A 26,307-nucleotide genomic window follows, 5' to 3' on the forward strand; every position below is an offset into this window, starting at 1 on the left:
TGCCGCCCGCGCTCAGAGCGGCTCGCGCGGGGCCGGGCGATGCGGGCGGGCGCGCGGCGGCGCGCGGCGCTGCTGCTGCTGGCGGCGCTCGCGGCCTGGGGAGCGCGGGCACAGCGGCCCGGCGGGAGCGCGGGTACGGGCCGGGTACGGGGCCTGAGGGGACCGCGGGGCTCTCAGGGGGCCTGGGGACATCGCTGCCAGTCTGAAACAGCGAAACACACCGGAGCTCGAACTCGCGGAGACGCCCCCACAGCCTGCGGAATTGAAGGGTGTCAAGATGTGTAACACTTCTGTGCTCAAATTTTCAGAAAACGGGACACGCTGTGTCCTCTCGTCTTCATCGGAGTTTCCTGAAGGATTTTTCACACCGCAGGAGAGGAAGGATGGAGGAATCGTTATCTACTTCATAATTATCCTGTACATGTTTTTGGCCGTGTCCATTGTGTGCGATGATTACTTCCTACCCTCCCTTGAGATCATCAGTGAATGTAAGTGACATCCTGATCTTCTCCCTGTAAAACTGAGCAGCTTGGTGCTCAGTTCTCTTTAAACATTCTCTTAAAACATTCTCTTTTAAAAAACTTCAAAGTTTGAGCGCTCTGAAACAAAACTAAACAAGCTTCAGTCTTTGTGCATAGACATATCAATACAGGATTTAATTTGATACACAGGATCAATATTATCTTGAAAAAACCTACTCCAATTAAACTGCACAGGTATTCATTTAGTATTTGCTTTCTTTCTGACTGGAGGAAATTCTTAATGCTTCCTCAGTATTAACTAAACTGACAATGTAACTTTGGGATGCACAGTGGCATGTCCAGGTTACTAGTAAAAGAAAAATAAAGGGGGGGAAGGCTGGTGTGTGGAACCAAACCAAGAAACCAAACCTCTCCCTGTATTAGAGCATAGGAATTTAGCACCTTCCTAGAGTTTCTTTCTATGAATGTAGTGAACAAGTACGAGGATGAGCTACTGTTCACATATTAAAAGTATGACACAGGAAGCAAAGGAATACTGTGGTTACAATGGTTCTCTGACATCTAATCAACCTGTACCAATTCCCCTGGCTTAAGCAGACCAGTGAATTAAAGAGATGGTCTTGGCTGGGAGTTCAGCTTTTCATTGCCAAGAATTAAAAAAATTCCTTAGGGAAACTCATCCCTGAACACCGGAAAACATTCTCCAAACCAGAACACTTACAGAAAATGTAAGTTCAAACACTGCTGTAGAGCTGATTTTTTTTTAATTGATGATAACTGAGCATTTGTCAGACTTCCTCCATGGTTGGCCAAACATCCCTCTTCTTTGTGTGGAAGACTTGATCCCCAGAGTGAGTTACATTTCAGAAACAGTCAACTTACCAGGACAAAAATCTCATTTCTTTCAAGCAAGACACAGGCTTTGATACTGTCCATACAAAGTGAAAATTTGATTTTAAGACTGCAGCACAAATTTGCATGTAACTAGTGTTTCTGGTATGTGAAGACACAGTAGTATAGATTTCCCTGGAAGACAGATAGACTTGATATGGATCATGTAACAATATCACACCAGTTCACGGAATTTCCCCACAATTATTACCCATATGAAACACAGTTGAAGCCTGCTTACAAATGCCTATTTTACAAGAGATATGCACATGATCTCAAAATTCATTATCAGTACCTCTTTTCTGGTATTTAAACTAATTTCTGTAACAAAGTTAGAAATAAACTAGCCCAATAAATGAGGCTGGTTTTCAAGATATTATTTGATGAATCTCAAATAAATGCATTGACTGTACGAAAGTAATGAAAGTTCATTCTATTAAACTGTAGTAGCATCTAACATTATATACTATTGCAAGTAAAGGGTACAGACTACTGAAGTATCAATTTGCTCTATACCCAGGCCTTGGCCTCTCTCAGGATGTTGCTGGAGCAACCTTTATGGCTGCTGGAAGCTCTGCTCCAGAGCTTGTCACTGCTTTCCTAGGTATGTTTTGACTCCTTAGAACCTAGAATTCTTTTCCTTGCATGTGGAACTGAAACATACCAGAAAGTCATTTTCCTTATAGGAGCTTTTGTGACAAAGGGAGATATTGGCGTCAGCACCATCCTTGGATCAGCAATCTATAATCTCCTTGGTATTTCTGCAGCTTGTGGACTGCTTTCCACTGTGGTATGTATCAACTTTGATAGTTCTGCTCCTAAGAGCCTAATAGTTATCTATTCTCATTTTCCAAGAAAAGCCAAGGGAGACTTACTATGACAACTGCCAAGTTTATTATTTAGTAGCAAAACCAGCATGTAATCAGTTTTAAGATAACTTGCTATGAAAGTTTTTAAAAACACTAACTTGTTAAATATCATACTTAAGTCATTCCTAAGAATCTTAAATTTTTACATAATATAGAAACAACATATTGATGCAGCATTTACAGCACTTAGTGAAAGTATTACAGAGAGGTTTAAGAAAAGTAAATGAGTCTGATCTGCAGGTTTCCAGGCTATCCTGTTGGCCGCTGTTTCGAGACTGTCTGGTATATACAATCAGTGCAGCAGCAGTCCTTGCGATGATCTCTGACAACAGAATTTACTGGTAAGAGCACAAGCTGTGTTGAATTCATGTTGACTGGAGATTAGCGAGACAGTGTTTTGAAAAACAAACAAAAACCCCCAAACTTCAAGTAGCCTGAACTGCCGTTCACTAACAGAAATAAACATCCTGTTGGCTTTAAAAAACAGAAAGTCACGATGCTTGTAAAGATTATTACCTAAACATTCAAACCCTGCATATTTATAAAGTTTGATCTGCATAGGTTTGTCTGTACAGACTTCACAATTTCTGTCACGACTGTTCTAGCATAGCAATTAGTGTTCATCATTTACTCCTTTTGAGCCTTTCCTTTCATAGCAGAATTGTTCACAAAAACATTTGTCTGCCAGAAGAAGATCATGAGTTTCTGATGTTGTAACTCTTCCATCAACACCAAAACTCTTGTTACCTCAAAAAGACAGTCAGGTCCAGCACTACGTCTCTTGAAGTTTCTAATTTAACCATCACATGAAGACTCAGTTTTGCAAACATCAGGAAGATGTTCAGTCAGTAAGATTCCCTGGGAAACATGCAGCTATACAATACACAAACAAGATTCTGCAGGGGAGGGGAATTAATCAAACTGCTGAAAGAGAGGGGGACACTCACAAACTTCCATGACATCAGCCATACAACTGCAAAAGATGCTTTTGTATGTTTTCCTTTTGCTACTCATGCAAATTTTATCTCTCTACTTATACCAGCCACTGGGTTCTTTTATACTACGTTACATAAAACCTGTTTTTCATTCTAGGTATGAAAGTGCATCCTTATTATTGATATATGGGTGTTATATTCTGATACTGTGTTTTGACATTAAAATCAACCAATACCTCATGAAAAAGTTCAGTCCCTGCTGTACATGTTTTACAAAAGCTATGGAAGAGAATGCAGAGCAGCAGCCACTGGTTGGATGGAGGGAAGAGAGTGGACCTCTAATCCGTCAGCAGTCAAGGACAGACAGCGGAATTTTTCAGGATGAGCTGGACTACTCTCACCTTTCAACAAGCTTACATGGGCTTGATGAAATCTCTGGAGGTACAAGTACTATTACAGCTGTCTCTAGCACTCTGCATGCCTGTCTGCATCAGTTCTAATCAAGAGCAGATTCTGAGATAGTTTTAAGATTTTGTTCACAAAAGAACTCCAGCATAGTATTTAAGTAAATAATATTCTAACCTGGAATATAAAATTAAGCAAAATCAGACTGATGGTATTTATATGAAGTTAATTGCTAGAGGAATGTAAGCATAGTTGCTCATTTTTATCATATTAGAACTTCTATCCGTCTTTGCTGTGTATATTTGAAACTTCCCAGCAACACTGCTTGTAAAATGCACTACCACCTGAAAGCCACACTGGTACTGTACTAATATATGCTATTTTCTTATGACGATGACAGATTCATAGCCCAAGAGATGCATCATATCAGAAGGAATAGCTGTGATGTGGCCACAGGCCATGTTTCTTCTTAGGCAAAAAACCAGTAGGTTTTTTTGGTAAATGTTATGGGTAAACCTTTGTAGAGAAGTTCATTTTTCATCCACCTTGGTGATGTGGTAATAAAGAACATTTTAATCATAGAGTACCAGGTTGGAAGGGGACCCCAGGGATCACCTGGTCCAACCTTTCCTGGCAAAAGCATGGTCTGGAGAATATGGCCCAGCACCTGTTCAGCTGAATCTTAGAAGTGTTTAGCACTAGGAATCCACCACTTCCCTGAGGAGATCATTTTAGTAGCAGATTATTCTCATTGTGAAAAATGCTTTTCTTGTGTACAAGTAGAATCTCCCCATGAGTAACTTGATTTCAAAATTTTGTCCAGAGTGATGCAGGTACTGGGCAATACTACAGCTGGAACTTGAGGAGGTATTTTTCACCTTTTTTCAGTATTCTCACAAGTAGAGGACAGTAATATACTGTATGCTATGGATTCAAACTTAATGCTACAATTTAAAATAGTTACTTTTTCTTCACCAGATCATCCAAATGTCTTCACCATGCCTGAAGCAGATATGAAGAGAATTTTGTGGGTGTTATCACTTCCCATTATTACACTACTCTATTTGACTATACCAGATTGCAGAAGACAGTTTTGGAGGAACTGGTTCATGGTGACATTTTTAATTTCAGCAGCATGGATTTCTGCAATAACTTATGTTCTCGTATGGATGATAACAATAGCAGGTAGGTACCCAAAGTGCTCCTGCTATACAGCATCAACCAACCAAGAATCACTTAAAAAAGAGTTTTCTCCCTGTGAAGTTTCCCTTTCCACAACCAAGTCAGTTTAGCAACTCAGACTTTGCTGTAAAAAAACACAACAAGGAAAACCCAACAGAAACTTATGTTTGACTACTTAGTTGGCCACCCTCTTCCATCTAATGATGGAACACTTTCGAGTTTAGCTGCTCCACGCTACTTACCATCACAGGAAGGAGGATTTGTTTATGTAGCTACAAAAAACCAGCCTATATTTAAAAAGAGTTTCATTAAACTGCTCATTAAGGGAAACAATTAGATACACAGCAATAAACTTGTCACGCTGAAGGCTGACAAACACAAAATCCACAAAGACTGGAATTGGAGGTTAAGGTTTTTTGAAAAGATCTCATATTTCTACACCTGTATTTTTCATGAGTGCTATAGTAAGAGATTTGGCATTAAATTAACTGCCAAAAAAGGTCCCAAATTTTTGTAGTATATTATTTCAACTATAGCATCATGTGTTTATTAACCATTCTTGGTGTGTGTGTATGTAGATCTCTTACAAATCTGCATCATCAAAAACTGAAGCAGTGAAAGGATTGTGTTTAAGTGAGGGAAAGGGTATGAACTTGTGTGTAAAAACATTCTACTAAATGTTTTAAGGTACCTTAAGGTATTAAAGTACCTTAAGGTATTGAAGGTCTCCTCATTTCACTATTTCTCCAGTCAGCTTTAAAGAAATCAAGTTTTTAATTTTAAGAACAAGCAGAAAACAAAACTCTAAACAAGAAAGAAATTTTACAAAGCTTGCCATTTCCACCTTATAGTTCACTAATCCTACTCAAGCATTCTGCTAGCTCAGATATGAATAACTCCTTGTTCAGTGCAGAAACAGACCTACACATTTGGTAAACCTTTGAGAAATAACTAGTAAATGGCTGGATACAACAATCACCACGTTCACCCCTTGGTCAAATAATTTTCCAGTTGTATCTAAAGAGCAAGGGTTCACTGTCTGGATGCTAGAAGCCTTTGAAACAGGATTCAAGTCAAAGTTATTGCTGTTCTACAAGACAAAGCATTAATTCATATGAAAGCAGGTACAGTGGAGATTCAGTAGTGTATTAGTTCACCTTCAACAGTCATCACAGGCAGTACTGGGGTCTTTGGCCCACTATTTCTAGGTAAAATATGTTCTATTTACATGTTAAAACACTAAAAGTTACACACACATTATATTCAAGTCCAGATTCTTTCATGAAGGTTGACTCAAAGATTCTATCTTTGCATAATCAGCCTATCAGAGTGTCACAAAGGTGTCACAGCTGGGGACTAAACTTAGATGGTCAAGAACAAACCTACCTCAGTACACCTTTCTGTTGCTAGCAAAGAAAATCTGACTACTTATAGCAAGACATTGTCACTGATACACAAAATTAACTAAAGGCTAGAAAAATAATACTATTCTATCTTTATGGTCAGTTGCCAGAAAAAAAAACAACCCTACACATTAAATAGAAGATAAATCTATCTAATAAAAAGAAAAATTAGATTCTCCTGAGTTTATATTCTGTCTTATAACCTTCAGAGGGCTAGAAACTACTGTTGGGTACATAAGGCTGGTTCATTCATACTTCACCTTGGTTTGACCCATTATTTTCCAGCCTGGGTGGTTTATAAAAGCTGATTTTGTTGGTCGCTCATCCTACAAATATATTAGGAGAGATGGAAGGATAAAGAGAGTACAAATTCTGCAACAGGATCATGTTAGTCCCTCTGAACCAACAAACAGTTTCAAACATAAATTTACTGGGCTGCTCTTGACTAAGTTGGTAAGTAATAAACAAGCATTGCTGACCCAGCTTAGAGCACTGCCTCTTATTTTATTAAAATTGCTCTTATTAGCGTTGAAATACTGCAAGTAAGAATTCAGATTTCAACAATAAAAATATTAAGATAGTTTTTAGTAATCAAAAAAGTTTAAGAAAAACTAATTACTTAATAGCTTGAACAGAGGTGTCAAACACTTCAGCATATTGACCCTTCTGAATGGTACAACTGCTAAAATGGTTTTGATGAATCTCTGTATTTTAAGTGAGAAATGAACAGAGTCACAGGACATGTGGGGCTAAGAAAAATAGACAGTGGGGGAAAAATAAGCTGCCCTTTTAGTAACAGTTTAAAACTTTTCTTAATTTAAACAAGTATTTACCTAAAGGAACTCACACTTCCAAAGCGTTACTTGTACTTACAAGTCATATAAAAATTCTGCATTTTGATTCTTCCAAATCTAAGCACTTTCTAATTGGAGTGAAATGGTAAACATGTAGTTGAGACAGTTTTCTCCTAATATCTTAATGATCCTCCTACCCAAGAAAATTCATGTGCTTTTCCCCTTCCCCTTTAGAGAGAATGATTATAAGAGTTATTGCTTCATAAGTCTTTCGAACACTAATGAGGAGACGCCCAAAACTGTAAGAGAGACTATATTTTCTAAAGTTGAAAGCAAAAAAAAGAAAAAAAAAAGTGGTTGTTAGATATTTAAACATCTACTTTATCTGCAAGAAAAAATTCATAACTGCTATTTTCTTGACCACTGGAGACATTCCACACAGGTCTTTGAGAAACTTAAGATGGTTACTATACTACAGTTCCTTTTTTATTTGATTGAAGAACAAGGACAGGATGGTATTTCTTTGTTGTTACTCTTGTTTTTAACTGCTTTGTGATTTAGTCACTTCATATATAGTCAAGTTAGCTGACACATTCCATTTGAAATTACTGTATGATTACTAATTCTTTCTCTAGCAAACATAGTGCAAAGCACTTTCTTTGGATGAAACCTAACTAAAAACATACTTGCATTTTCTGCCCTTATTTATCAACTGCAGGTGAAACACTGGGAATTCCAGAGTCAGTAATGGGTCTCACATTACTAGCAGCAGGAACAAGTGTACCAGATACAGTTGCAAGTGTGCTGGTCGCTCGAAAAGGTAAAGATTTTAGTATTCCACCTCATGCCAATGGATGTGTTTAAGAGGTACGAAGAAAAAAAAAAGAATTCTAGTCAATATTTCCAGGAATTCAAGGAGTAACTTCAAAATTTGTGCTCCAGATTCTAGAGCTTAAATTTACTAAAAATAAATAAATAGCTTACCTGAAAAAGCTGTGGCTCAGACATTTCAAAACTTCTCAGAGTATCTCAGAGAAGTATTCTAGATTGATTTATTTGTTGTTGATCAAGTATTACAGTTTTACTGCAGAACACAACTGTAGGTCTTGGTATTTTAAACTTAACTGGACCTTAGCCTGTCTAGCTTATTTTAAGTGCAACTGTGCAGATGCTGGTGATTTAGGGAGATATTTTTATGCTTGTGGTACCCAAAACCGTGTTCTGTAGAATCATGACTACAGTTCCTTCGATGCACAATCTGAAAAGGGTGCTCTGTGAGAAACTGAGGGCTGACAGTCTGTTCCTCCAAAACAGTTTGGCAATTTCATCCAATACAATTAAGCAAACTTATTTGCCTTTCTTCTTTTACAGGAAATGGAGATATGGCTATGTCTAACATTGTAGGATCCAATGTATTTGATATGCTCTGTTTGGGAATACCCTGGTTTATAAAAACTGCCTTCATAAATACATCAGGACCCATAGAAGTGAACAGCAGTGGTCTGACATACACAGCCATTTCTCTTATCTGTTCTGTTGTTTTTATTTTTCTGGCAGTTCACCTGAATGGCTGGAAAATAGATAAAAAACTGGGAACCATTTGTCTTGTACTGTACTTAGTATTTACTGTACTAGCAATTTTATACGAACTTGGCATCATAGGAAACAATCCTACAAGGGTCTGTGGTAACTAGTTTTAATCAGTGATTATACTGATGAAAAAAATTAAAGCAGGAGGAAAAGATCAGTTTCTTCATTTAGTCAAAATAAAATAAAATAAAAAAAACAACTCCAAACTCCCATTGGGCTCTAAGTCTTATATACAGAACTAAGTCATGTCATCAAAGTAATATTAAGAACAAAAACATCACAGCCTAACTGGAGCCCTTTCTTTTAGAGTCAGGAATTACAGTATGACTACAACACACATATAAAACCAAAATTCTGAAAAATAAAAAGACATCTACTTTTTTACATTACAATGTTGATACACACTGGAGGGCAAAAATAAAAACCAGAAAACACTAAATAAATCCCACTATGCAGTCTTGAGATTAACAGAGAAAATGGCTTATTTTATTAAAAACAGTATAACCATTCATTTAAACTGAATGACTAGAGACACTTGGCCTAATTTTCCAAAGGCACTGAGCATCCAAACCTTCCACGGTCAACAGGGACCTGCAGGTGCTCAGTGCCTCTAAAAAAACAACAAAAATCAGGCAAATTGTCTTTAAAAACCAAACATAGTAAGATTCAGTTAACAAGTATCACAGTATATTAAACACTATACTGTTAAAGGCTGGTGGGATTTAAAAGTTCCTTTTTACAGCTTTTGTAAGCATACAATGTTACTAAAAATGACTTGCTAAGATAGAGAAGCTAAACAAGACATAGGAATGTTCCTGAACACAGAGTTTTAAATTATGCATTGCGATCCAAGCGGACATCAATTTCTCTGCCACTGATTTTTATGCCGTTCATTATCCTACAGGCCTTTTCAGCAGATTCTGGTGAGTCAAATCTGACTGTTCCACAGCCCTTTGATTTTCCATTCTCCATTTTTATTTCTGCAAACATTACATGACCTGAATAAATAAGTTAAACAGCAGTTATTTCAAGTCCTCAGTGCACTAACAACTTAGAGAACTCAGAAGTGATAAAAAGACATTTCTAAGTATAATCTAGGGGAACACACGAAATTGGCACTTCCAGACTGATGGTACATTCACTCAGTCAGGCAAGGGGACACGGGACAAAACAGCAGTGAAGAATCCAAATTATGATCCACTATTTCAAATCTTCACACCAGCATTAAGATGAAGTATAACTATGCCTGTATTTGACCTCAAGTTTGAAACAAAGGGCCCTGTAAGACTCAGAGAAAGGTCTGTGTTTCATTTACAGACACTGACAGAAGGGTGAGTATTGACAGGCATTAACTGAACTGCAGATCAGTCCAGTCCACTGTGTTCATCACAAAAACATATCAAGCAATAGCAAGTATCAAAGAGTTTTGTTAAGAAGCTGCAGAGCAAAATTAATGTCTTTAAAATGATGCAGTTAGCGGGTTAGGAGTGGTGGATAAGTAACATGCACTATTCAATTCTCGCCAAGTTTTCTTGAGGTTGGACACCCAACTCACGAGGCATTATTTTTATGAAGATGTCTTGGTACCTCTGAGAATGTTCAGTTCCCTGGAGCTAATGAGTTTCTGCTTATGGTGTGTTATAGCACATCCCTCCTGAGCCCCAGAATTCCACTAGGAACAAAAAACTTTTCCCTAAAATATATGGCTTTTTATTTTTAATTATCATATAAGACTGGCCTTTCACTGAAAGAAACTGAACATGGGGAGACAGCCTTTGTATTTCCTTATGACACTGACACGAATACAATCTGTTGCTTATAATTCTTAAAAGCAACTGAACATAATTACTACATCTGTTAGCTGAAAAAGAGATGATTAAAAAACCAAATTCTGAACAATCTGAAAGTTGCCAGGCATTTAAGACTTAAAAAAAGAAAGAACCTGTTGCACTATACCCTCCAGCTACAAAAATAACATCAACATCTTATAATTTTTCATAGTTGAACTGTGAGTTCTATTAATATCAAATCTGCAAACAGCTGTATAACTGTCTTAGACATCAGCAGTGTTTTAGATTATTTGTCTGTCTCTCCAAAATAAAAGTTATCCTGTAATTCAGTTAAAAGCTTTCTGTTCTGAAAGTGTGTTTTCAAAACACAATGTGTATTTTTATACCCAAGCTTTATTTTTCGTTTACTTCTGTGAAAAGACAAACTTTTCTGAATTACATTAAAAAATTACTGAATATTTGTAGCAATCCTTTATCTTATATCAAAAGGCCCCTTATTTCTTAAGACAAAGGGGAACATTACAGCCTTCAAAGATGCTAATCGGGATCATCTATATGCCTAAAAAACCCAATCTGCCACTTTGGCAAAATTACTAAGTCTGATTCGATTTCTTGAAGTAATGCATGACCTGTACAGCCATGCCTAAAAATTATTTATATAACTCAAGAAAGCTGGGTGAAGTAAGAAAGATTAAGCTCACCAAACTGTCCTTCAGAGTAAGGCAACAGTTTTGTCTTCCTGTCCTTATCTAATAAACCCCACATAAAACATGAAGCTGATGGGAGCTGAGCAGGGGCAAGATTCATATACATACCACACTGACTGAATTTCTCCTTTAGCTTCTGCCAGGTCAAGTCAAAAGGAAGCTAGAATGAAAACACATTATTGAGAACAAAATATTACAAAGAGAAAAAGAGCATGGAATCAAATATACACACAAAATAAGCTTGTGGTTTCTACATATTCAACTGCTTACATTTCTCACAAATATCTGGTTGCCTTTAGAGCCCAATCTCTCTCTTATGCCACTTCCCATGGGGCCAGGCACAAACCCTCGATCGATATCGATGTTCCTGTCCAGGCCTCCACCCATGGCTGGTCCCATTCGATCGAATCCAGAGCTCATCCGATCCATTCCCATTCCTCCAGCCATACTGTTCATACCACCCATTCCACCACCTACACAGAGAAAGAAATGGAGGATAAAATAAAAATCTCTTTTCAGTAATAAACACAAAAGTATTTTGTATAAAAATAAAATAAAATTCTTGCATTAGGAGAAAAATAACTTTATTAGAACTGCAGTAATATAAACCATCACTTTCATACATGCACAGTGATTTATCCAGTAGCATGGCTAAAATTTTAGGACAAACCATTACAAGACACAAAGTGTCAGTTCTAAAATAAAAGACCAAACTGCATCAAGCTGTTAGTCATACCACCTAATGTAGCAAAATGTTAAACACAAGTATTCAGATTCAAAGGCTGTCCTGTTTAATTAATAAAAATGTTACACCCTGTACCAAAAAGATCAAGTAAATAACTGTGGCCATGCTAAGATACAGATAATTTGACCAAATACACTATTGTTTATTTGGCTTCCTGCATTTACATTGAGCTTTACTTAATGAAGCAATATCCACACTTAATGACAAAATCTTCCACAGAAGGCATTGTTTTGCAGAGAACAGAAGTTACTGCCAAGCACTGTAAAGAGCATGGACTTCCCTATGATACATATGAAATATATTAATATATATTATATAAAAAGAACTAAGAGCAATGGCATTCAAATATTATTTCTGGATTCATAATTAAAAGTTAATGTACAGCAAAACTATCAAGATCATTCAGGAGGGACATTCTTTTTAAGCCTTATGCCTTTCAAGATTGGCACTAGGGAAATTTTAGTTTCTCATCTGCTCTAGCCTGAGGAACTCAGACATTTGCTGCAATACAATCTCAGTACTGGAGCTTTGCACAAAGTTAAACTGAGTAATAATCTGAAATTCAAGCCTGATTTTTTTATTTCAATGATGACTGATTACTGAGGTCCAGCTTCATGAAGTTTACACAAATAAATGTGCCCATCTGTCTTTTTTCTGGAACACAAGTTTACTTTAATCACCTTTCCCCCCAAACTAGAAGTTAAAACCATTTCAAAACTAAGATAAGGGAAAGACTGTATTACCAAGTTTTCCTCTGAACTTTTACCTCAACAAAAAAGCTTTGAAAACTATTAGACTTGCAGTCACATGCAACTCTACTTCTTCCATAGACAGCGAGACACTACACTACAAGGAAATCCTCTGATACAATTACATGTACACCACATCATTACATTGCCTATGCATTTATGTTCTATTGAAACAAGTTAACCTACTCATTCCAGATCTTACTGGGCCCATGCTAGGTGCTCCCATTCCTCCTGCAAAAACACCAATCATTGCACCACCTAAACAGAGAAAAATAATGAAGTGACATACACTGAAACCACCAGTTAGTGACAACAACAAAGCACACGCTGATGAAGTGCACTGATCTCAGTGTTACCTGGCAGTACATATCTACAGAACACTTTAACCTGCCTTTAATTCCTCCCTTTCTACTATGGGATTTAAGCTACTCTGATTTCTTTCTAGCTTTTCTCCCCTCTGACAGTCTGCCAGCAGCACAAACATGGTAAAACTAAATGAGCCATTTCCCACATTGGGAAGAACCACCTCAAAACTCAAGGCTTCATCTTATTTGAACTTCACAGTACAAAAATTCAGCAATTCTGCTCCAAATCAAACATCCTCAATTTCACTAACTGATGCCACGGCCCAATCAAAGACACCCTCCTTGGTTTCAAGGTTACTAAAGCCAAATGCCTTCACAATATTTCCTCTTAAAATACCATTAACCTAAATATTGTACAGGAGTACAGTAGGGCCTCCCCTGATTAAACACGGTCTCTATTAACTACTATATTTGTGAGTGCTGTAATTTATAAGGTTAAGTTGGGAAACTCTAATCTTGATTCTCAGAACACTCTTTATATGGTAAGATTGCTGACAGGTTGCAAGATGAAGCTTGCTGGGTCTACTAAATGAAAGACTCCCCCACCAGTTTCTCACAGTGCCCGTGTTCATGCATTTCAAAACCAACGTATTACCAGAAGACTCAGCGTCCACTGCTTGCATGAACATTTACAACTGGAATCACTTTGCATTTTCACTCAGGAAACAGATGTTTATCCAATGTTGCAAGTAGCCAGATTGAAAGCATACGTTCTAAGACATTAATTCCAAGGCATTAAGCCTAGCTCAAAGGACAAGCTCGTTATGTTCTTATCACTTCCACACAATTATTTTGTGTTCAGTTTTGGGCCTGTCATGACAAGGAGGAGCGTGCCCAAAGAAGGGCAACAAAGCTGGTCAAGGGTCTGCAGCACAAGTCTCGTGAGGGAGCTGCGGGAGCCGGAGAAAAGGAGCCCCAGGGAAGACCTTATTGCTCTCTGTAAGGTTGCAGAGATGTGGAGGTCAGTCTCTTCACCCAAGAAACAAGTAATAGAACAAGAGGAAATGGCCTCAAGTTGCACCAGGGGAGGTTTAGATAGGATATTAGGAAAAATTTCTTCTGTCAGTCACTAGAACAGGTGGAGGAAGGAAGGGGTGGAATCAGCATCCCTGGAGGTATTTAAAAGACATGTAGGTGTGGCATTTGGAGACCTGGTTTAGTGGTGGACTCAGCAGTGCTGGGTTAAAAGGTTGGACTCAACAGGTCTGTTCCAGCCTAACGATTCTATTCATCCAGGTACAGCATAGTAACAAAGTGCAAGAAGGCTCTACTGTTAAGCACTTCCAGGCCTCAGAAGACAGAAGAGTAACTCCTTTGAGGGAACCCCACTGTCAACAAGACATCATCTATAAACAAAACAAAGCTGCCTCAGAGGAGGCAAATAAATACCATTCTGAGCTGCATGAGCTCAGAAGGCAGGAAGAAAACTGAGGGCATTCACCATTCCTATCCAACGCTACCTGATTTGCAGTAAAAATGTTCCATCATGCATTTGCAAACAGGCTCTGGGGAGCCTGTTCCAGTGCCTGACCACATTCTGGGTGAAAAACTTTTCCCTAATATCCAACCTAAACCTCCCCTGACACAGCTTCAGGCTGTTCCCTCAGGTCCTGTCACTGGTCACCACAGAGAAGAGATCAGTGCCTGTGCCTCCTCTTCCCCTCACAAGGAAACTATAACTGTGACAAGGTCTCCCCTCAGTCTCTTCTTCTCCAGCTGAACAGACCAAGTGATCTCAGCTGCTCCTCCTACAGTTTTCCCTCCAGACCCTTCACCATCCTCATGGCCCTCCTCTGGATGCAATTTTCCACAGAAAATTTAACAGTTACCATACCCATCCTTCCAAAAGACTCTCCAAAACCACGGTTCAATGCCATCTCACCACGACCAAATTCTCTTTCCATGTTTGCTCCCATTCCACCACGGAACATTTCTATAGAGAACAAGGAAAAAAAACAGGAATATTCTGTTATTAACATCGAAGTTTATGCTCCTACAATACTTGTTTCACAGCTACTTGTTTAAATAGAAGTGGGTCTGATGCACAAGTCAGAGGCACCCATTAAACATTTAACTCTCATGCCAGTTACTAGGCCTCCACTCAGGCAACTGTTTCCTCTGGACTCATCTATATTACCCATCCCTAAAGGAAGAGCTTTAATTAATATTAAATAATTAATATTAATAAAATAATATTTATTAATAAATAAATATTAGTGAACTAGTAAGTGTACAGGAACGGTGTTCAACTACCTCCCATTCTGTTGACTCCAAATCCTCCCATATTGGGCATTCCTTCCATTCCACGAAATCCAGCAAGTCCTGTAAAATAAGGACGAGTGTTTTCTATACAGTATTAAAGAAACACTTAAAGCAAAAAACTTCACTGCACGTACCGCCTCCCATTCTACTCATTCCACCAAATCCTGGACCGTCTATTCCCATACCTTTAAACCAAAAAGACAAACAACATTTAGAAGACAGGCAAGATCCTCATGGATTTTTAAACATTCACAGATAGTTAAATTCTCTAAATCACACTATACAAGGCTTCCTTTATCAAAAGTCTGTAATTCTTCCAAACACAGAAGTGACAATTTTAAACTGTACAACTTAAAAATTAAGAAAGTGGATTTACCTCCTGGACCCATGCTCCCCATTCCACCGCCCATGCTCAACTGTGTTGCACTGATGGGTTGTCCACCTGGTCCAAGTCCCATACCAATGCCACCAAGACCACCTTGAAAACAACAAAATAAGTATCATCAGAAGAGAGATTTTCTTCTATATCATACAGAGACCACAGTAAGCAAAACTACTATTAAACTACGCCAAAAAAGGCACTAAACTGTGCCAAAACACGTATCATCACATATTAAGTGCAAGCAGTAGAAAACAGAGTGTGCACTCACGAGGTAACTGTGAGCTTTTGCTGTCCACAGCACGAAAATCTTCATGAGGAACTGATTTGTCATCCTGATAAAAAACAAGGATGTCATGCCATGATCCTTTCAATATTTTGGCAGAGACATTATAAGGTAGCAAGAAATGTAAGCAACTCACCATTTTTACATGCATGGGTCTATCAAACAGGAATTGTCCATTGAACATTGCTGAAGAAATGCAAGTCAAGGAGTCTAACTACAGAAGGTAATTTTACTATTTAAGAAGAATTAATATAATAACTTATTTTATTTCTGTACCATAATTAGGACCCTTATCTTTCCTTACCTGATCCTTAGAATGCCAATTCAAAGGCCAGCAGATGCAATACAAGCTGTTAGGTACATGGAAGTCAGTTTAACAACTGTCATGCTCCCAGATATTTTAATTTAGTTCAACACCATCAGGAACTTTTAGACTTCAGCAGTAAACTTAGTCACTTTTACAAATGTCATCTGCACAGTATTACACTCTACTCCCTATACACAAGCTACAAGCAAATAAGCACCATTTGCAAAACTATGCAGTCAGAAGCCATTAAAGAGTAATCCATATTTGATCAATTGTTTTCCAAACCCAAGGATACATATTGCTTGAACAGCTTCAATTGCTTGTTCAAAGGTAACTGTTCCCATCCCTCGACTCTTGCCATCTTTATCCTCTTTGATGTCGGCACGCTTCACAGTTCCAGCAATGCTGAACACCTCCTTCAGCTTCTTCCAGCCAACTTTAAAGTCAAGCTGACACACAGAAATGCATGAGTGATTTCAGTGCACATCTCTGTTCTGCCATTACATTTGAAGAGATTTCCTGCGTTGCTGTTAACTCTTTAGCTTCACAAAATGCTTGATGAATGTAAATAGCCAAGATTTTGTAATATACACACACTACATCGAAGTCTAAAAGCAACAATTTGTTCTATGTACATGTATTTTACTTTCATTAACATACTAATGTTGAGGAATGGATTCAATCTTGTTAAGAGCAGCTGTACTTCCACAAGCCCTCCTGCAGATACAGTAGTCTTTTGTGCAAATAAAGAACTTACATTGTTATATTTATTGGAACTTCATTAAATTAGTCTAAAGTAACTAGCAAGATAAACTGAAGTGTATATTTAATAAAAAAAGTGCAGTTGTAAATAGCAAAAAGATGTATAAAATATTTTTTAATCAACAAATAACTATGCAATAATTATAAGTGCATGCCAGCCTCAAGAGTTTAATGTATCTTTCCATGTCCAAAATATGAATATATATACAACATTTTCAGTTGAATATAGTAATTGTGAATTAATTTCCAACTTCCTCTTTATATTAAAACTGAACTATGCAGGTATAAGATGTCTTACAAAGATCAAGTATTAAAGTTGAAAAATGCAGTTTTAAACTTACATTAGCAACAAAAATAGTGGACCCAAGTCTGCCTGCCTGCAAGTTACTGATAACTTCAGGAGGAATGTTTGGATTATTGAGAATAGAAGGTGGTAAATTCATTATTCCAGGTGCTGCATCAGGTCCATGTCCTCCTGGAAACTGTCCTCCCCCACGCTGTAATGCCCTACGAGCATGTTCACCTTCAGGATCCTGAAACATGGGTGAAAACAAAGCCACTTAATGACCAACAACAGGACTGGCGACAAACAAAAAGTACTGTTGAAATTCTACATAAACCCATCAAAATTATCAGCTGATATCCTTGTCCGTGTCAGAGGGATCAAAGACTGAATTAGCATGGAGACCTACTTCCCTCACCTCTAGAGGTGGGTCCTTTTAGATGAGGGTTGAGCCATATTGGCAAAGCACTTGCCGAGGAAGTGTGCACTGCCACTTCACATGCTGCACCTACCCTATGGACAAGTAGAAAAGATTTCAAGCTAAAGGACTGTCAGTCTGGCACCTTCCTCCAAGAACTGAATTAACTTAATCAGGTGGTGGATTTATATTATTTATTAATACTACTATTAAAGTTGTAATAGGACAAGAAGAACTGCATCAAATACTGTGATACAGTACACTACAACAGAAATGTTGGTATTATTTCACTTTCCAGGCAGCACAACTTCTCTACTTCCAGCCCCCTTGTTGCACATATGTAGTACTCTGACAATTAGCTCCTTCTGTGCCATACTTTGAGGCAGGTAAGCAATGTAAACATAGAATTCTTTAGGCTGGAAAAGACCTGATGACACTAAGGCAAGAATATGAAGTTAAAGTTGTTTCAAAGAAAAGCATTAGATTATTTTGACTTTAGGATACACTTTTTGCCAGTTCACTTGAGATAGCTTCTGCAAGCCAACAGGCACTTCAGCCAATTAAGAAAATTTCATACAAACTTAAACTGGAAATTACACATCCAAGATTGTCAAAACACTGTATTGTCATCTCAGTAGCTACAGTACCTTCACTATTTCAAATTCAAAACAGCAGCAATAACCATACCTCTTTAATATTCAGGGGTCTTCCACTAAGATCATATTTGTTCATAGTGTCTAACGCTTTCTTAACAAATTCTTCATCTTTGAATTCAACCACACTTAGAGAGAACAAAACATTTAGAGTATTAAAATAAAGTCCAAAATGCCAAAACGAATAGAATGTTTGAATATCAGTGTGTTTCTACACACTTAGAAAAAGAAACTTACCCACAACCCTACATCCATGAGATTTGTCATCATATGTAAAGAGAAAACAAGCAAACAAGAAGTCAGTCAGCACATATAACAGAGCAATGAAGATTCCAGTTAAAGATCCCAGCTCACTGTTAAATAACTATACAAGTTATTTTCAGCTTCAAAATCCATAATACGTGTTCTTTAGTGGTAGCCAATCTGAATTTCTCCTGCTTTCTCAATATACATACCTTTCAAATGCAAGAGAATACATTGTCTCTTACTCTCTTAGAGTCAAACCAGAATTGGAAAAATGCCACACAGATCCATGTAAGGACAATTGGGGAGAGGAGGTGGGAGGGAAAGGGTGGAAAGAAAATAACCCCAAAACATAACCAAAAACCAATCAAGACACTCATCATGTCATTAAAACCTGCCCACTGACTAAAGAATTCGAATCTACCTACATCGAGTATACCAGTACAATGAACAAGGAGCCTGCATACCTCTTCAGTATTACAGCAGAATTGAGAAATTACCTTGTAAGAAAATAACCTGATTGACTGCACCAGAATCCTTCTAATAAAGCAAAGAGTAGAGGATTGCTTTAAGTATAGCAAAGCTGACAGCATGTTTTAGTTTTAACAAGTATTGAAGAAGTAATTTACAACAATTGATACAACCTCAGCTAAGACTCAAACCTGCATTTCTCATGTTCTCACTGCAGGTTCAGAGCTGCTATTGGCCCAACTTTTGACTATTTTTAAGAAGACAGAGGAGCTTTAACAATCTTCACTCCTAGTGCCTCATTGCAGGCACTCTGCTGGCTACCAACCATCTCTATCCATTTAGTTTTAGGAAAGCAAAATACATTAATCCAGTGTTTAAAGTACCAACCCTGCAGAGCTGTCAAATCAGGCACTTCACACAGTATATTCTTAGCTAACATTTTATACTCGTTGGCCCCGAGAATACTACACTAACAAAATTTAAATAAAATTAGTGGTTTGTTGAACGTCCTTTATATGAAACAATTTGTACCAAAACAAAGGTGTTGGCTAAAAAGAAGAATTAAGTAAATGCCATTTGTTAACATTTACAGAAGTACTTTGTCCTTTACAGCCAGCTAGTGTGAGTTGCATGAAAGTGTCAGACTACTTCTAATACAGAATCCTCAAGGCTACCTTAATGAAAATCAGTGTAAAAATGAAACTTACTTTCCAATAACTGGTACAGGTATTATACAAAAATAAAACTGCTGAGGAACTTTTAAACCTCTAGCAGATTGTTGCCCATGGCACTTACCCTTGATTTTCCTTCAGCATCCTTAAACAGCTCCACGTATGTAACCTCACCAACTACATAAGACATACAAAGGGAAAATACCAAGAGACAATGCATTTAAACACCAGTATCTTTCTTTACTGTGCCCCTGTGCACAAGTCTACAGAGAATCACCTATTATTCACCAACAATCAAAACCAGACCAACATACCTCCTGTCAATGGCTATGTAATTTAGCTAATTTTCAGAAATATGCAGCAGCCACATTCTCAAAAGCTAAAAACAAACAACTATATTTAACCTAATTCATACTACAGATCATATTTTGGCCAGTATGATATAGTTGGTGAACAAATTCAGATATACAGAGTCCCTTAACCTAACAAATGAAACGTCAACGTTCACTGGAAAGTGTTACATTTATCATCCTACTCACAACACCTGTTTTAAGGTGACTTTCTACCTGAATATCTTCAATCATAAGTTTGCCTTCAATAATAACCAAATTTACACATCAAATATTTCACAGCAAGCGACTCACTTTCTAAAGTAGGAAGTTTCAGTGAATAAACCAATCAAATAGTCACGTCACCTTACAACAGATAAACCAGCAGTTACAGAAGGGGTACTGGCATTTTTCACAGCCTAAAAGCCAAGTGTGCTTTGCATTACTTTTGAAGAATCAATTTTTCAAGGAAAACACAGAACTAACTTTTTACAAAATCCGTATATTATCATTATTTTACCCCAAACTTAAAACAAAATTTTGGGGGCAGTAAGATTTCTCTATCAGAACTGCAACAATAGTAACAAGCTTTTAATACAAATCTCCAGACAAACAGTCATGGCAGTAGTGACAATGCAGACAAAGTTAATGCCACAGCCAGATTCCACCAAAGAAATACAAAACAACTTTTGAAAGACATCCCTTATTATTCATGTTAACACACTTAATGTGTTGCTTAAATACAATAGCCCTTGAAGAAAAAAAGAAAAACTACAGAAACTACAACTAGACGAAACACAATCTCTTTAGGAAGTCATGAGGTCATGCATATACTCTCTACTGTCACACCAGAATGGCAGAAGGTTGTGAGCACTTCATTTACCCATCCTACCCTGCAATGCAATTGTCTCGGATGAAAGAGGGGGAAGGGAGATAGATGTACCAAGTAAAGGCCAAAACAAAAAAAGGCAAATCAAATCTGTGTGGCTCAAAGGACACATACACTGCATTTGAGTCCTAGCCCTTTCTATGTGAAGTGTATTATAAGGAATAAGTTACCTTTCTCTCTCATAAGATCTTTAATAGCTTGCCATTTCATGTCATACGGGATGTTGCTAATAAAAACTCTATTACGATTAACAGCCTTCTTGTCTGCAGAGCCTGCATTCTTCTCCTTGGAATAGGGGTGGAATCTATTCTTGTTTCCAAGAGAAGGGATTGCCTTCGCTTTTGAACCGTACTTCTCTTTCACAGGTGCTTTCCCCTCTTTTGCTGTCTCATCATTTTCCCTATATTTAAAAAAAAAACAAAAAATCAAACAAAAACACTATTAGTCTTGTGTTGGATCATTAGACCATCATAGGTCCTATATATACACATATGTGTGTATATATATATATGTGTGTGTATACCTATCTATCTCTACATATCCATATATATCTATATATCTGCCTACCTCCTATGCTATTATAGCTTCCAGGATGTCAAATGTTGCTTTTCAAGTTAGGAAAAATAAATTCACGTTACAAGTGTAATTCCAAAATACATGGTTTTATCTAGAACAAAAAAATAACATTACAATATCAAGTAAAGAAAGTACATCTTGCTATTTCAGTTACATTCCATTTCACAGAGTCAAAGAGTCTGTGAATGGTTTGGGTTGGAAGGCACCTTAAAGATCATCTCGTTCCAACCCCCTGCCATGGGCAGGGACACCTCTCACTGCTCAGAGCCCCATCCAACCTTGAACACTTCCAGGGATGGGGCATCCACAACTTCTCTGGACAACCTGTTCCAGCACATCATGTCTGTCAAGATTCACAAAGACAGTACTACAGACTACTACAAATACCAAAACAGAATGACTCAGTTGAAAAATCAGCTCTTAGCACCCATGCTTTGGAGCTTCCACCATCCTCACATCACATTTAGCCAAGTTACACAATATTCACCCCAAAAGTGAGAGTTGAAACAGTCTAAGTTACAACACAGCTCAGGATGCTTTATTCAATGTAATAATAATATATCAAAATCAACTCTACTGGGTTGTAAATCAAATTGTATTTTATCTACCACATGAAGAATTTTTATTCACAATTTGTGCCAGATTGATTTTAAACAGAAATTAAAATTCAACTAAGAACAACAATTACTTTTTCAGTCTCACTGCTTAGCACTACTAGAATTTGAAAACTTGCTAAATGCATGGGGAATAGCTGTATTAAGACATGATATGCACCTAAGACTAATTAAGTTACCAGGTATTATCCACTAGAAACAACAAAACAGACTTCTGGCCTTGGTCTTTCAAAAGTTTACCAATAGCAGCTGCTCCCCTTTTAAAATTTTTTAGTAGAAAATTTGCTGCTTCTCTTTTAAAGCAGCCCAAATCTCAAGTTCAATGAAACAATACACTTGGACCAGAACTGCATTAAATATCACAACTCTGTGGCATTCTTGACATTGCTACTATCCCGAGCTGATTTATCCTGCTACCAGAGGCTCAAGGTGCCTGAATTGTTACTTTAAAACAGGAGAACTACTGCACTAAAAGAATTCACTGAATAAAGCCACACAAAGGTGACCCACTAAACAGATGCTACTTAGAGACCCACATCACTGTCTACTTAGATAACTAAGAGAAGCTTAAAAAGTACTTTTACACAAACATTTATTTAAAAAGCTAGCATTATCCACTCGAGTTGGAACAATTAGAAGGTGATGTCCTACAGAACTGACAGAAGTAACTGATTGTGAACCCTCCTTATATTACATCACTGTCTTTACTTTATTTCCCACATTTCAGAAGGCTTAGTTTTTATCTCATTTTGACACTTTGCAAGGTTGCTGGTGGAAAATTAGCCAAAACAAGCATTTCAGTTTTACAACCACAACATATTATGGTAAGGTCACTGATTTTGGATTAACTGAGATGAGTATTTTCAGCTCTCTGCAGAGTTAACTAAACAATAAGTGGAAATCTTGCACTCAAAAGCACATGCAAGTAGCCTTTCATGTATTATCTACTCAAGCTTGGCCACATTCCAGGGAGGAAGAAATTCAAACGCATCCATATTCCTCCCACGACTTTTTCCCCAATTCTGAAACACTCAGACGATATGAACTTCACAGTCCTTGTGTTTACAAGTGGATTAAGAGAAGATTAGCAACTGGGAAATGCCTGGACACTCCTCTGGGCCAAGTATTTGTAAAATTTAAAACGTTTCAAGTCAATGACACGTTATCTGGTTCAAGCATCCTCCAGTTTCCCTCTGCATCATCCCTCCTCCACACCATCCTGCCCCTGTGACAACAAAATTCTTGTGTGGCTGTGTAATGAAGTGAAATGGAGGGAACAATGCAGGAACTGGAGAGAGCCGGGGGGAGAGGAGTAGAGTAGAGTGTCAGGTTTTCCAGTCAGAGCAGTTCCTTCCAATCCAGTTCCATTTGCAAATGCAAAACTCCTGCCCAATGAAACTCCTAGCAAAAATCTGAGTTCTTCCTTAAGTTTTAGGATTAGAGCAATGGATTCTCTTTAGCCCTTTAAGCTCTTTCCTGCTTAAAGGATTATGAAACAGCCCCTTGGTGCTCAATGCAGTGCAAAGGAACAGACAGGTCTCCAAATATGGAATCCACAGGCTCTGCAAAACCTGGCTGCACAAATCAGTAGAGAGCAAAGAGGATACAAGTCTGGCATAAACTCCAAAATCTGGGAAACAAGACGACACTTCACTTAGTCTGGGGATCACAGCCAGTCTCCTGAAAATAGAGGATTAATTAAAGAAACGATTCTTCTTGCAAAACTCATCTGCCAAGATCAACACAGGCCAGTGAACAAGCTGGAGGCAGAGATCCTTTTATAGCTCTGACCCTCCTCCTTGAATATTAAAAATAATTTCAATCAAATAATACAAAGTAATGTCACATTAGTCACCTACAGACCACAGAAAAGACAGCCTCAGACTCTGTGATTTGATATTTTCTTGAGGGAAAAACAATAGTAATTTCTAGTCTTCACCTTTTGTATGAACTACACATTTTACAGATTTAATTAATATTTGCCTTTGAAATCAAGAGCAAATTTCCAGTATTGGAAAAAAAAATCTACAATTATTTAAAAAAAAAAAAAAGCTTTTGAACTTTCCTTTAAGTTTTGGAAACAAAAGACAAGGTTTCCACAAACAAAACTAGCAGCCTAAAAAATAATAAGCACAAGATACACCAACATGAAAGCCCTAAAAGCTGATCTTTTAAAACCAAACTTCTACTTCTCTGCTCACAAGTGTCCACAGTAAGATCAGAAGAGACAGAAATGCAAGAAGTTCACAACATGTGATTCCAAAGCACAGCTTTGTTGTGTGGAACAGTTCCCACTGCTCAGTACAATAAACTTATGGAAGTGTGCATGTTGAGACCAGGATTCCTTTCCAATTTAATGAGTGCTAATCAAACCAGGTACTGATTATTTTTTTTTTAAGTAGTACATTTCACCTGCCCACTGACACCTTAATCCTTCCTACACCTGTTTTGGGGAAGACTAGAAACTGCATGTGAAAGAACAAGATTTGTATCTCTGTCACCAAGAACTCTGCATTACTTTCACACTTCAAGTTGTGATTTCTACTACATGGAACGACTGGGATTTTTCATTTGCTTGGGAGGTTTTGGAGGGAAAGGAAGACATTGCTGACAGGAGGTATACAGAGAAATTAAGTCATTACTTCAACAGCAGCAACTCCAAAAGAGCAATAAAATTTATACACCTAAAAGGAGCAAAAGGGTGACAATCTTCCTGTGGAAATTCAATTCTAATCTGTGTAGTTTGGAAGCTGAGGGCCAGACTGAGGAGCGAAAAAAGCAAAACCACAACTTTTGTTTTATAGTAATGTGAAATTTATAACTTGTAAACTAAACTAAATTTCACAGGGAGTCAAGTAAAGGCATGAAGTATGCCTTTATTCCTCCAGCTTTATATTGAAGTTGGTCCCTCATGCATTTTTTAAGCACAACAGTATCAGAGCTGGGCTGCTTGGAACATGTCAAAACTTAACAGACCTCAACAGCTTTGATGTACTGCAACAGTAAGTCTACTATAAATCCATTTTCCCTCCAAGGTTTGAATGAGATTAAACGAGATATGGAAATTCCAATGATGTGAGGCCAAAACCTAGTTCATGTAAAGAGTGACAACCCTCAAAGCCTGGTATCAAGAGCAACCGCTCACAAAAAAAGTTATTCATGGTATTGTTCCAGAGAGCTGGTAGTTCCAGCTCCCTTATACTATGTTCCTTTCAGACAAGAATCTGCATACTCCATGTATAAAAATGTTACAATTTACAAGCAAACTTCGTGCACGCATGTGTGGTTTTTGTTTCTAGAAAGTAAATCACTACAGGGCTGCCTTACCAGCCTCACGTAAACAAAGACTAGTTCAACGGCTCCACAGAACACACCGCTCCGGCCACAAGTGGAAACGTGACCGGCACCAGAAACGATGCGGACACCCCTGGAAACGGGTCCCGCAGCGCTGCCCGCCGGGGAGGCCCCACAGGGCCCAGCCCCCGCGCCCGCTGCCCGAGCGCCGCCGCCCCCCCGTGCCCGTGCCCGGCCCGCGGCCTCCCCGCGCTCCCCGGGCCAGGAAGGGCCCCCAGCCCCGGCGGTGCCCCGGCCCCGCGGGGGAGGAGCCCGGAGCACTGGGGGGGGTCCGGCTGCCTCTCCCCGCCCGCGCTGCCCCCGCCGCCCGCCCGGCCCTGCCCCGCGCTGCCCTCACACACATTTTGACGCCATTAGCGCTGCCCGCGCCGCTCCCGGGCGCCGCGGCCGCCGCCGCCGCCTCCTCATCCTGCGGCGGCTGTTGCTGCGGCTGCTGCTGCTGCTGCGGCGGCGGCGGCTGTTGCTGCTGCGGCTGCGGGGGCTGCTGCCCGGCCGCCTCCTCGGCCCTGCGCGGCGCGGCCGCCTCGACCCTGTCGCTCTCCGCCATCTCGTGCCGGGCCGCGGCCCCGCGACCGCCGGTTTGAAACGGGCCCCGAGCGCCTCGGCCTCGCCGCCGCCACGGCCAGTCTCGCGAGAGCGGCGCGCGCGGCCGGGGGAGGGGAGCGGCCGGGACGCGCGCGCCGAGGCTTTGCGCGTTGCCATGGAGACCCGGCCCCGGCCGCCATGGCCGTCGTGGGGCGGGCGCCTCGCGTCAGGCACCTCCGCTGAGTCACAGAATCACAGACACCATCACTGGGGTCATCGGGTCCACACATTAACACAGCACGGCCAAGCACATCGCTAAACCATGTCCCCAAGTACCACGTCTGCACGTCTTTTAAATCCCTTCAGGGATGGTGACTC

The 26,307-nt window shown here is 39.0% G+C and overlaps 2 protein-coding genes across 10 annotated transcripts; one reads left to right on the forward strand and one right to left on the reverse strand.

Annotated features, from left to right (window-relative positions):
• The first annotated feature begins 83 nt into the window (after positions 1–83).
• SLC24A5 (solute carrier family 24 member 5) lies at positions 84–8,727 on the forward strand. 2 transcript variants are annotated; one of them, XM_027688769.1, is made up of 9 exons: positions 84–133; positions 309–488; positions 1,894–1,977; positions 2,060–2,163; positions 2,483–2,583; positions 3,335–3,618; positions 4,561–4,767; positions 7,680–7,781; positions 8,333–8,727. In XM_027688769.1, exons 2-9 carry the CDS (start codon positions 422–424, stop codon positions 8,653–8,655), a joined length of 1,272 nt encoding a protein of 423 aa, XP_027544570.1. In that variant the 5' UTR covers positions 84–133; positions 309–421; the 3' UTR covers positions 8,656–8,727. The 2 variants fall into 2 exon arrangements, with proteins under 2 accessions (XP_027544570.1, XP_027544569.1); XM_027688768.1 differs by lacking the exon at positions 84–133 and having other exon boundaries at positions 278–488.
• On the reverse strand, positions 8,486–25,980 carry MYEF2 (myelin expression factor 2). Of its 8 annotated transcripts, none has more exons than XM_027688760.1 (17): positions 25,746–25,951; positions 21,031–21,260; positions 19,767–19,819; positions 18,495–18,502; positions 18,292–18,385; positions 17,245–17,436; positions 16,437–16,590; positions 15,971–16,020; positions 15,820–15,883; positions 15,546–15,647; positions 15,304–15,354; positions 15,161–15,229; positions 14,742–14,840; positions 12,729–12,800; positions 11,319–11,521; positions 11,157–11,208; positions 8,486–9,549 (listed from the first exon to the last, which is right to left on the reverse strand). In XM_027688760.1, exons 1-17 carry the CDS (start codon positions 25,949–25,951, stop codon positions 9,386–9,388), a joined length of 1,863 nt encoding a protein of 620 aa, XP_027544561.1. In that variant the 3' UTR covers positions 8,486–9,385. The 8 variants fall into 8 exon arrangements, with proteins under 8 accessions (XP_027544561.1, XP_027544563.1, XP_027544560.1 ...); XM_027688762.1 differs by having other exon boundaries at positions 9,010–9,549; positions 15,158–15,202; positions 25,746–25,979; XM_027688759.1 differs by having other exon boundaries at positions 9,010–9,549; positions 15,158–15,229; positions 25,746–25,979.
• Positions 25,981–26,307: the final 327 nt, after the last annotated feature.

The sequence above is a fragment of the Neopelma chrysocephalum genome, unplaced genomic scaffold (genome assembly GCF_003984885.1).
Source record: "Neopelma chrysocephalum unplaced genomic scaffold, ASM398488v2 Primary Assembly neopelma1_75, whole genome shotgun sequence".
In the NCBI taxonomy this organism is placed as follows: domain Eukaryota; kingdom Metazoa; phylum Chordata; class Aves; order Passeriformes; family Pipridae; genus Neopelma; species Neopelma chrysocephalum.